Consider the following 12573-nt stretch of genomic DNA (forward strand, 5'->3'; position numbering starts at 1 on the left):
GCGCTTAAATTTGCACGGTGCTCAGTTAATTTTATCACGGGGAAATCGCCCTACAAATACTTTAATATCCCAAAAATATCTAAAACTTGTCTTTGTCTTATGTTTTTGTGCATTAGAAACAGCAAGAATATTTAAAGAATGAGGACAAAAGAAAGAAAAGAAACACTTAAATGGAAAATTCGAAAATAATACCATAAAATCCTGATTTAGCACCCCTGGGGGCTGGTCCAACTAATTAGACTTGTCAAAGAGACACCGAGATAATTTTGGACGGGCGCTGTCTTTTTTCACGGTTTGACAGTAAGAAAAAAAAAGTCTGTAAAATGGGTCAAACCGTTCACGCCAAATTAATTAGGCTACCCTGGGGGCATAACATTTAATAAAGATAAAAAAATAGACGAGATCAACAAGGAAAGGAGATCAACAAGGAAAGGCGTAGTGAAAATGATTGTCTTTTCTCTCTCTTCAAATGATGTAAAAAAATCTACACAATTCCTGTTTAAACACATCACCATCCTGTCAACTAATGACACCTTTGATTTACACTGTGAGCTCTCTCGAATTTTCCTCCCAAAACTTCCTTGCAGTTGACACCTTTGATCTTGCCGACAATCTGATATCATTGATGCTGCTTGCCTTATTTACAATGTGTCAACACACCCCACTTCCTGATCTCTGTAGTTGTCCACGCTAGAGTACAATGCTCTATCGGTAGTGTGTGTATTGTAAATATGTTTACCCTTTTGTGTTATTTTTACAGTTACTGTTTACAAGTGGACTTCACTCTGTTTTAGTGTACGTGTTTAAGTTTTGATTCAGGGATATTTTCATAAATGGAATGATATTGTATATAAATAGCGAAAATGGTCAGAGAGTTTCTTTATTTTCAGTTATTTTCTTAGTTTAAATTATACCTGTGGTTTTCAAAAGTGGGTGGGGCATTAATTAGGGTGGGGGTGTTAAATTGGGATTTACGGTAGATCTTAATTTTAAAAGGAACTCAATTGATGTCAAAAGCCCTAAAGATATGAAATTTAAATTTCTTAAAAATAAAGAATACTTTGTAAAATGGAAATTTTGGCAAAGGATAACAAAGAAATTTACTTGAAATAAAATTATGAATAGTATGTAAATCGAAATTTTAATTTATTTTTCTTTATTTCCTTGCTCTAATATATTATTTGCTTACACACACCACACAATGCTAGTTTGTTTAATATTAGAACTCAGGGAATGACAAAGACATTTGGATGTGATGATGAAAGTGAAAGTTCACTTGAAGCTACAACCAAAATGAAGAAAACTCCTGGATCGGCACATCTAGTTATAGAAACATTTGTTGAGAAAGATGGAAATCCAACAGAAAATGAATACGCTAAATCTTCCATTACCACTCTGAAAAATACATACCCAGTAAGTGTTCAAGTATTTAATTTCTTTTACTGTTGGGCATTTTAATTTTTGAAAATAGGCAGTTTAATTTTTGAAAATGTGCATTTTAATTTTTGAAAATAATGATTTAACATCTTGAAAAATGAGATCACATCATCAAAGTCACACTTTTAATTTGTTTTTGAACTTTCACCCCAGTACTATTTTATAGAACAGCCCCTGCATCTATAATTGGGAAATTTTTGCACAGTTACCGGGGTACTTAAAGAATACTTTCATGATGTTTTCTCACTGCTGTAGGTTCAAGCCATGCCAGCATCTTTGGATTCTTCACATGAGTAAGCTATCCAGCTAGCTTACTGAAGGTTGGTGGTTCTACTCAAATGCCAGTTTGTGCCTGAATAATGTACAGTAAAGCTGGAAAATCGCCATATGACTTGTACTGTGTTAGTGTGATTTTAAAACCCCGCCCTATCATAATGTAATACAGTCAATTTACAGATTTACAGTTTTGTCATAAAAAAAAGTTATGTAGATAAAGTCTGTATTTTATAAGTCACTGGTTTACTGCATTAATTTGTTCCGCTAATTGGAAAACTGTCTATGTCACAAATCTGTCACCATTGACGTTTACTTGAACAACATACATTAAGTTATAAGAAAAAAGAACAACAAGGTGATGTATCAAGTAAATATTTTCACATATATTATATAATATAGTAAATTCTTGGTTAGTTATCAATTGTTAAATTTACATTAATGTGTTTTGCTAACTTCATGTTTACATGATTATACATATAATTCTTTATTAATGATAATTATTTATCAAATTCTTCCAGCTGAAATTAATGATTCCAGCTTATGCCAGCAACAATAATTGTATTTGGGTATATCCCATTACATTTGGAGGGGGATTAGTCGGTGGTGACAATATTCAGATGAATTTTCATGTGAAGAAACAGTGTGCAGCTCTCATAACAGGACAAGAATCTACCAAGGTACAAGCATGACAATTTTCACTTGTGTGTGTTATATGGTCATAAGCCACTAAATTTCTTGTAATTATTTATGTTCAGCTTCATGACTTGTATGCTGAAGAGTGAATGAAATTCTAATATTTTCTTAAAATTAAAGCCACTTCGAATACTAAACTAAGGTCTATCCATATCAAGGAAATAAATTATAAGAAATCAAAACTCTGGTTTGTTGGCAGGAGGGGGGGGGGGACTTTCAAAAGATTGAATTTGCTAAGGAAAGTGTAATAACAGTTAAAGCTGCATGCCTCCAGATAAAATATTTTAAGAAAATCAAACTTGAGAAAAATATACTAGGTTTTTTAGAAAAATAAAAAGATTCATTTTTCAAATAATAATTTACATGTTATGTTCGACTAATGATAAATTTCTAGTGTTAATCACCATATTTCTACTTTGTTACTAATGTATCAAGGGCCATTTTTGCATATTTTGACCTCTGTTTTGTAATTTATATGGATTGCTCATGAAAATAAGCATGAATCCGGAAGCATGCCACTTTAAGAGATTTTTGTTTGTAGGTGTACCATTGTGAAGACGGCTTACAAACACATCAAATAACTTCAGGAGCAGTAGATCAAGGGGGACTACTCTGTGTACTCTCTGACCCTGTTGTGTGCTATAAAGATTCAAACTTTATCCAAACTCAGGTAAAGATAGCTGATAAAATTATAAAATAAGGTTTTTCTGTGATATTTTATACTTCTGGTTATCACATAGTAAACTATTAGAAATGTGCCTGCATGCCTAATCTTAGGTATATCTAACAGTTAAGTTTGATTTTCAATGCAATGGTCATTATTGCTTTCAATGGTCAAAAAACATTCATCCTCAAGGGCACATACTTTTGGCAAATTATGGCAGGACTTAAATATGATCCATAACCCTTTCATTTGGCATACCTGCCGATACACTAATACGCACAGGCGTATTAAACGAACAGAGTTTTTGAGAATAAAATTTAAAAAATGACGTGAAAAATAAAAAAAATTGATGTAGACTGATCTATAGTTGCATAGCTGCATATTGATTCCATAGGTATGCTTACAACGTAACTTTTGTCATATATATGTTCATACAATCAAAGGTATGTAAAGCACATATACTCGTATTTATTCATTGGGTATATCAACTGGAAGAAATTTTAGTGAGAAATTTTCTATTGTGTTTTTTTCTTTCTAATACAAATAATCAATTTTTTAAGTAGGTAATGTTTGAATTACCATAAAAATTCAATTATACCACCCTATGCGGATTTTATCAAGGATAAGCATTTTTAAAACTTAGAAAACAAAATGTTTGGCCCCTCTACAGAGCCCACGGAATGACGTACAAAATGTAAAGATGTGTTACACTATTTTGAAAATTTTCATTTTCTTTCAGATAGAGTAGGCCTTTGCTTTGAATAGTTAATGTTATAATGCTTATAAACTTCACTGAACTTTATGTATACAAATTTATGTCTTGCCTGTATCTTTTGTAGTACAAGGGAATCTGAGTCAGCCTTTTTCATATTTAATCCTGTAATTGTTTGTCAATGTATGAGTCTGTCACATTCATTTCATCTTACATTCATTTGAAATTGTGTAGAATAGTTTGGGGTCCTGTAAATCTGATCTTAGCAGCAAACAATTGCCCACAACTATCATCACAAACTGAACTCAACTTTTATTGTAAATAAACATTTTTTTGTCTAATTGAAGTCCCTTAAAATAGAAAATTTACAAGATACATCACTATAGCAAGCTATTTAAACTTATAGTATAGAAATGAATTGCATATTTCTACAAACAATGACATCTATTATGTATTTTATCATAGTCTCATCTTTACATACATACAGAACAGAGATAAAATTATAATAAGAACAGTGTATAGCCATATGAGGGAATGTTCTTCCCTATTTTCCTCATTTTAAACTTTTTACAAAACTGAAATATGTTTCCACTCTTGTTTTAAATAAACCGTACTTTGCCTGTTTATTTGTAAATATTTGTATGCAATACAAAATCCTATGTTATTTATCTTTTTTTCTAAGGTTTTGCAAAAATTCTGCTGGACTAGTCAGGCATTAATTTTAACTGTGTAATAATATAACTAAAATATATCGGATGAATTTTAAAGAGTAAAGTTGAGGAAAAATTGTTAAAAACAATTATTCTCTCATATTGACATATTATGCACTTCTAAAATTATTATTTTTAGGGACCTAAATGATCGCGTATTAATAAATTTTATGTGTGGTTTTGATGCTATAGATTATTGTTACACTTAAGCATTTAAACTGTTGTGTTATTTTTATGGTCATACAGATAAGTGATATTTTCCTTGATTTTATCTCATGTTTAGGTATGTTAAGTTAAAAAAAAAAAAAAAAAAAAAAAAAAAAAAAAAATGAAACGAAAATTTGTTGTAAACATCTTAATTAAAATAGAGATCATTGGCCAGTTTTTTCTTATGGTAAATATTTTTGAAGCAATATTTTCCTTGATTATATCTCATGTTTAGGATATTGAAAAAGAAAAAAAAAAGAGAAAAAAATGTTAACCATCTTGATTACAATAGAGGTAAATAATCAATTCAATACTTAATATTATTTTCATAACTATAGATAAGGATAAATTTTTAATGACATTTCATCTCTCATATTTCCCCTGAATACCTGGTAGTAACAAGGGACTGTAATTTGGGTATGCTCAAAATAAGCCAAGGTACTCCCCTGTCTGGTAAATGATTGAAAGACTGGAAGTAGGGAACTTGTTTTCCTTGTCATATTTTATAACAATTTATGCTACAAAAGAATTGGTGGAACAATCAATTAAATGGGAACTAATTTGTATGTTTAGATAATTATAAAGGAAAAGAACTCAATGTGTTCAGATAATCATAAAGGGAAACTACTCTATATTCAAATCATCATGAACAGGAGTCACTGCATGTTAAGACAATTATAAAGGGGAAGCACTCTTTGTGTGTGCAGAAAAATATAAAAGAGACCTTCTCAATGTGCTTAGATATAGAACAAATTCAGTAGGAAGCTCTTAGCATAAGGTTTGAAAAAAAATCTTTTTCAAATTACATAACATTAAATAGATTTTTTTTAAATATTTAGTTCAATATTAGTAGCAGTTAATGATACTCAGTGTCTATTCTAGAATTAAAAAAAAAACAGGGGGGGGGGGATTTTTAAAAAAAAGAAGGAGAGTTTATTACATTTGTGATCTTTTTCCTTCTTTCTTTTCGTAAAATTTCCCCTGCCTCTGAAAAAAAAATAGGGGGGGGGGGGGGGATTCTCAAAAATATATATGAGTGAATCCCCCCTCCTAGAAAAGACACTGTGATACTAGTACATGTACATGTATTTGAAATATAAAATTGGTTAATATACTATATTTTTTGTAATTAACCAGGAATTTAGAATGAACAGTGGAGGTAACCTAGTTTATCTGGATTGGTTGATTGGAGGAAGAGTGGCTTTAGATGAACTGTGGCAACTTAAAAGGTGATACTTTACTTGATTCTTATTTGGAGAAAAAGAAATGTTTGGTTAAATAATATACTGAAAGTTGTTTGAAGACAATGTTTTTAACCAGGTTTTCCGAAGGAAAAAACTGGTTATTAGATTGAGGTATGTCGGCGGGCGGATGGGCGGGCGGGCGTAAACAATTTCTTCTGTGCGCAACTCCTCCTACATTTCTCAATGGATTTTGACGAAACTTTCACAGAAGCTTTGTCATCAAGTGCCCTGGCGCATATTGTCGGGGTTTTATGATTGGATAATATTTGACCTAATTATGGCCCTTTGTTTTTTTTCCTTATATAGAATTTATAGTGAACCATTTCTTCTGTGCCCAACTCCTCCTACATTTCTCAATGGATTTTGACCAAACTTTCACACAAGCTTTGTAATTAAGTGCCCTTGCACATATTGTCAGGGTTTTGTGATTGGATAATATTTGACCTAATTATGTCCCTTTGTTTTTTTAGCTCACCTGTCACAAAGTGACAGTGTGAGCTTTTGTGATCGCTTTCCGTCCGTCCGGCGTCCGTCCGTCGTCCGTCCGTCCGTAAACTTTTGCTTTAAATGACATCTCCTCATAAACCACTGAGCCAATTTCATCCAAACTTCACAGGAATGTTCCTTTGGTGGTCACCTTTAAAAATTGTTCAAAGAATTTAATTCTATGCAGAACTCTGGTTGCCATGGCAACCGAAAGAAAAATCTTTAAATATCTTCTTTTAAAGAACCTAAGAGCTAGAGCTTAGATATTTGGCATGAAACATCTTCTAGTGAATGTCTACCAAGTTTGTTCAAATAAAAGCCCTGGGGTCAAAATTAGCCCCGACCCAGGGGGTCATTGATTTTCCCAATATGCATATAGTAAAAACTTAAAAAATCTTCTTTTAAAGAACCCAAAGAGCTAGAGCTAAGATATTAAGCATGAAACATCTTCTAGTGAGTGTCTACCAAGTGTATTCAAATAAAAGCCCTGGGGTCAAAATTGGCCCCGCCCCAGGGGGTCATAGATTTTCCCTATATGCATATTGTAAAAACTTTAAAAAATCTTCTTTTAAAGAACCCAAAGAGCTAGAGCTAAGATATTTGGCATGAAACATCTTCTAGTGAGTGTCTACCAAGTTTCTTCAAATAGAAGCCCTGGGGTCAAAATTGGCCCGGCCCCAGGGGGTCATTGATTTTCCCTATATGCATATAGTAAAAACCTAAACAATCTTCTTTTAAAGAACCCAAAGAGCTAGAGCTAAGATATTTAGCATGAAACATGTTCTAATGGGTTTCTACCAAATTTGTTCAAATAAAAGCCCTGGGGTCAAAATTGGCCCGGCCCCAGGGGGTCATTGATTTTCCTTATATGTGTATGGCAAAAACTTAAAAATCTTCGTTGAAAAATCCCATATAGCTAGAGTTTAGATATTAAGCATGAAACATCTTCTAATCAGTGTCTACAAAGTTTGTTCAAATAAAAGCCCCAGGGTCAAAATTGGCCCGGCCCCGGGGGTCATTGATTTTCCTTTTTTGTGTATAGCAAAAACTTAAAAATCTTCTTTGAAAAAAACCCGAATAGCTAGAGTTTAGATATTAAGCATGAAACATCTTTTAGTAAATATCTACAAAGTTTGTTCAAATAAAAGCCCAAGGGTCAAAACTGGCCCCGCCCCAGGGGTGTCATTGTTTTTAACTATACTGTGTATAGTAAAAACTTAAAAAATCTTCTTTTAAAAAGCCCAATGAGCTAGAACTTAGATTTTTAGCATGAAACATCTTCTTATGGGTGTCTACCAAGTCTGTTCAAATAAACAAATAAAAGCCCTTGGGTAAAAATTGGCCCGGGGGGGGGGGGGGCTATATACAGGTGAGCGACCTCAGGGCCATCATGGCCCTCTTGTTTCCTTATACAGAATATATAGTGAACAATTCTTCTGTGCGCAACTCCTACATTTCTCAACATATTTTGACCAAACTTTCACAGAAGCTTTTTTATCAAGTGCCCTGGCGCATATTGTCGGGATTTGTGATTGCATAATATTTGACCTAATTATGGCCCTTTGTTTTTTTTCCTTATACAGAATATATAATGAACAATTTCTTCTATGCTCAACTCCTACATTTCTCAATGGATTTTGTTCTAACTTTTACAGAAGCTTTGTCATCAAGTGCCCTGGTGCATAGTGTCGGGGCTTTGTGATTGGATTATTTTTGACCTAATTATGGCCCTTTGTTTTTTTCCCTTATACAGAATACATGTTTATAGTGAACAATTCTTCTGTGTGCAATTCCTCCTACATTATTCATGATTTACATTGCATATAGTTACATTGTTTGTTGTTTGTATTTGTATTTCAACTTCAACATATTTATCTACAATGGTGATAATTGAAAACCTGCTTTCATGGCATTGCCATGTTTCTTGTTTTAATTTAATATGTGTAAAGACTTTCTCCTTTTTATGGAATTTTCTTCTACAAAAGTATAGGTTTTATAAAATTTATTTACAAAAAGTGAAAAATAAGCATCTGTTCTAGTTATTAATTCCTGTAATTCATAGAAATGTTCCAGGCAAATACAAAAACAATTAAGAAATAAATAAATAAATTTACATTTATAATTCTCGCAGCAATTAATAATTATACTTTATGTCTGTAATGAGATAGGATTAAAAATTTCACATGTTTATTTATTCAAACAATGTTAATTCTCAGCAGCAAATGAGTTAATTTATACACAATATTTGTATATGAGAAATAGCACTGATAGCGTTAAAATGTTTCTTTATTCAGTTATCAGAATCAGACAGATGTGTATATAGATGATAAACTGGTTTATTACCCTTCCAGATTTTTTCCGCCTTTTTGATTGGATATTGATCACCAGAAAGAAATTAATATAACCGGGCCAGACGGGTAATATACACACTAAATTTCCCCGTTGGGTACCCAACGTTGTAAACAACATGCGCTGAGGTGATGCGCGTACGGTTCGATTTTACGCGGTGTAAATTCCGATTTAAAAGCACTTTTTAACTGTCAAATGATAAATATTTCCCAAAGTAGAGTAATGATACATATTACCATCAGTATTGAAAACAAATATGACCTTGTCAAAGCTTGATATTAATTACAAAAAAGAGCGTTCAATAGACTACTCCTTTTCTCTTGTTTACATTCGTTAGGTACGGGAAAAATACGTCATGTATTTATGTGACGTCATGTTGTGACGAAGAGGTACCCTAAAGGGAATCTTATTTCGACGTTTCATTTGAAACAGCAATGATTTTTAAAAAAATCGTCCAAACTCGGCAGGGGAAGGGTAATAAAATTATTATTTTGGTTTTGAAGTGATATAACGGCTCGGGTGATATAAAATCTTAACAGGTAATATATCCACATATATCACTCCAAAACCAAAATAACATATAATGTGAAATAGCACTGATAGGGATAAAATGTTTCTTCATTTAAATCAGTTATCAGAACAAGACAGATGTGTATATAGACGATAAACTGGTATATCGTGACAACTATCTACTGTGTGATACTGGACCTGTCTCTATACAAAATGCTGTAAAATCCATGCAGGTATGATAACATTTCATGCACATTCAATTTCCTTCTTTGTTTATTCTGTATATTGTATAACTCGTGAAAAGAACTTGTCATATGGAGACTGATTGCAGGATCAGAGGATATATTTTGGGTTGCATTTAAGTCACACATAAAACATGCAATTACATGTTCGGATTTATGCATAATTTCTAAAACATTTTTAAATTGTTTTTCAGTAAAAATTTATAGAATCTTAAGCTTCCTGTCTGTGACAGGATGTATTCATGTAACCAGTGCAGACCAAGTCCAGCCAGATTTTCTGTGCCATCTGATCATGGGCTGCACTGTTTGGTCAGTACTTTTTTTGAAATTTTCACTAAAAAAGATAAATGGTTTTTGTCCATATTGAAAGATGGGCAAGTCCATTTAAGATATTTAGCATGGTAAGAGTCAATTATCAGAAGGCATGGAGTTTTAATTTGTTTAAATAATTTGATGTGATTATTTCAGGTGATAGGGTGCTGTATTATTCTCGGGGACAAGATGAAATCAGCTGCCTCAAATTTAACTAGAATATTAGGGAAGAAGCAGTCTATAGGTTTGTATAATGTTTTATTCTTTAACATTTTTAATTTGCATAATGGATTCATCCAGACTCCTCCCACTGGATACATCATGCCTTACTACGTTAACCACTGCCATCATAATATTCATATACCTCACTCAATGGTAGGTACATGTATGTTATGTGACTAAAATTGGGGGCCATTTAAATACTTTAGTTAATATTTCAAAATGAAAATTATTACATTCATTTTTCACTTATTGTTTGTTGAGAATAATAATAAAATGAAATAAATCTAAAGTGATAGAACATATTACATGTACTTATAAGATTAAAAGTGATATAAAATAGACTAAGTGATGGCCAAATTTTACTTGTGGTGGCAGTGGTTCCTGAACTGATTAGGGGAAGTAACTGCTGGTTATATGGCCGTATATAAATGGTTGTTTGCAATATAATCCAAATGGCTATTTCCAAACAACCATTTATATAGGGCCATATAACCTGTCAGATATTTTTTATAATCATTGTTATAATAAACATGTTATATTATTACAGGAGAAAGATACGACACAGATTGTATTTGTAGTGTGAGTCCCCTGAAGTACACAGTGAACGAGGCTGTTGTCACAGGTGTCTATATTAGATTCATGGCTAGCTCATCTTCCAAGGTATGTTATTGATATGTTGTAGAAAATGTGGCTTTTGTACATATTTATAGAAAATCAGTACAATACTAATTGATGCTGAAAAAGATATTTAAGAATTCTTTATTTCCTAACATAGTTTGTATTGATCAACCATAATGGGACCAGTTTTGAACAATAAGTTTATCTCCATTTTTAAAATATCAAAAGTCAAAAGAGCTTGAAGCCTATTTAACCACTATGGAGTTTGCTTCCTTGAATTAACCAGTACCAGTGTCTGAGGACATAGTTATGATTGTTGCCCTTTTAGAGCTCAAGCTCCCGATTCCTAAGTAGAAGAAGACACATTCACTACACTGCTCTCTTATCTAACAATAATTCTAATACTATAATTTTTTGCTTTGAGCAAACCAAAGAGCTGCCAACTACAACCTTCTAACTATGGAAGAAGTGTCAACTCATCAACTTTAAATCAAATACAATGTGTTAAAACTTAATTTAGAGGATAATGCATAATTGGGATAAATTATAATGCATCAAAGATAATTATAAAGAAAATAAATTCATAAATTTATACCTTTTCTCATACTAAAATAAAACCTGAAAATCTTAAGACTACTGGATTTGCTATGCTTTGTTTATGTGTGTGTGTGTGTTGTTTATGTGGGGAGGGAGGATGTTTTCAAACTTTGATGTAAATTATTTACACTATGCGGAAAAGTTAGAATGTACTTTTTATGATATTTTTCAGGCATATTCTAGTGTAGTGACTCACATTGTAATGGAGTTGGAACATGAGATTGGTGGAAATCCATTTTCAGACAAATATTAAACCGGGCAATACAACATGTTGAAACAGCTTTAATTAAGGCAACACTTTACACACCTGGACTAGTTTCATCAGGACTAGTTTAAGAAACTAGAAAGCAGCTGAATTATTTGACACTTTACCTAATAATTTACTAAATTTTTTATGTTGAAATAACTTGCAGACATAACTTTATACACAAGCTAGATTAAGAAAGAATGGGAAAACAGTTACATGGATCTAAACCTGACTTAACACTTCATGTACATGTATGTTGAAAAGTCTTATAGGCTGCTAAGGCAAATTTTTATTTAAGGAATTATTGGCAAGATTAAGAAGAAAAAAATCTGTTGTGTTGTTACACATTGTTTCAGAGACAAGATTTTTATTATTAATATTAGGTCATTAGTCATCATAGTACATGTACAGTATACCATGTAACACAGACTCCAGTTAAAATTTAGATTGTAAAATATTAATTTTTTTTTTTAAAGCAAATGAAAAATAATCATAACCCTGTGAATAAGGTATTAGTAATAGCATGTGTTCTAGATTTCTCATAAACAAAAATGCGGAGAAAATAAAAAAATAAAGAATTATGGCATGATTATGAAATTATTTTTTGACAATTCTGAATGGGATTGAAAATAAAAAGAAATCTACTAATTTTGCTGGACTGTTCTGTTACTATCAGTCACTGAGACGAGTCAAGCATGCTGTCATGTTCAGCTATTATTTGTGGCATCATTTTTGTAGTATCATGAAACTATTTCGCATATATATATATTTGAGCAGCGTCATGTCAAAACCAACATAATGGGTTTGCGTCCAGCATGGATCAAGACCAGCCTGCACATCCGCACAGTCTGATCAGGATCCATGCTGTTCGCTATCAGTTTCTCTACTTGTTATAAGGTTTGTAAGCGAACAGCATGGATCCTGATCAGACTGCGCGAATGCACAGGCTGGTCTGGATCCATGCTGGTTGCAAACCCTTTATGTTGATTTTGTCATGGCGCAGCTCATATATACTTACATAGATTTGGAGACACATTGTATCACATG

General features: G+C 32.4%; 1 protein-coding gene across 1 annotated transcript; it reads left to right on the top strand.

Annotated features, from left to right (window-relative positions):
- Positions 1-1212: 1212 nt before the first annotated feature.
- On the top strand, positions 1213-11560 carry LOC132734600 (uncharacterized). The gene is made up of 8 exons (XM_060721376.1): positions 1213-1413; positions 2232-2390; positions 2948-3076; positions 5837-5928; positions 9410-9521; positions 9999-10086; positions 10612-10724; positions 11452-11560. Exons 1-8 carry the CDS (start codon positions 1234-1236, stop codon positions 11530-11532), a joined length of 954 nt encoding a protein of 317 aa, XP_060577359.1. The 5' UTR covers positions 1213-1233; the 3' UTR covers positions 11533-11560.
- The last annotated feature ends 1013 nt before the right edge of the window (positions 11561-12573 follow it).

The sequence above is a fragment of the Ruditapes philippinarum genome, unplaced genomic scaffold, assembly GCF_026571515.1.
Source record: "Ruditapes philippinarum isolate M1 unplaced genomic scaffold, ASM2657151v2 ctg6432_1_1_1_1, whole genome shotgun sequence".
Lineage (NCBI taxonomy): Eukaryota > Metazoa > Mollusca > Bivalvia > Venerida > Veneridae > Ruditapes > Ruditapes philippinarum.

Excerpts from the sequence above, each read along its gene's own strand:
- LOC132734600 (XM_060721376.1), top strand. The coding sequence starts at position 1,234 with ATGACAAAGACATTTGGATGTGATGATGAAAGTGAAAGTTCACTTGAA. Across the intron at positions 9,522-9,998 it reads ATGCTGTAAAATCCATGCAG|GTGATAGGGTGCTGTATTAT; the intron begins GTATGATAACAT and ends TGATTATTTCAG. Across the intron at positions 10,087-10,611 it reads AGGGAAGAAGCAGTCTATAG|GAGAAAGATACGACACAGAT; the intron begins GTTTGTATAATG and ends ATATTATTACAG.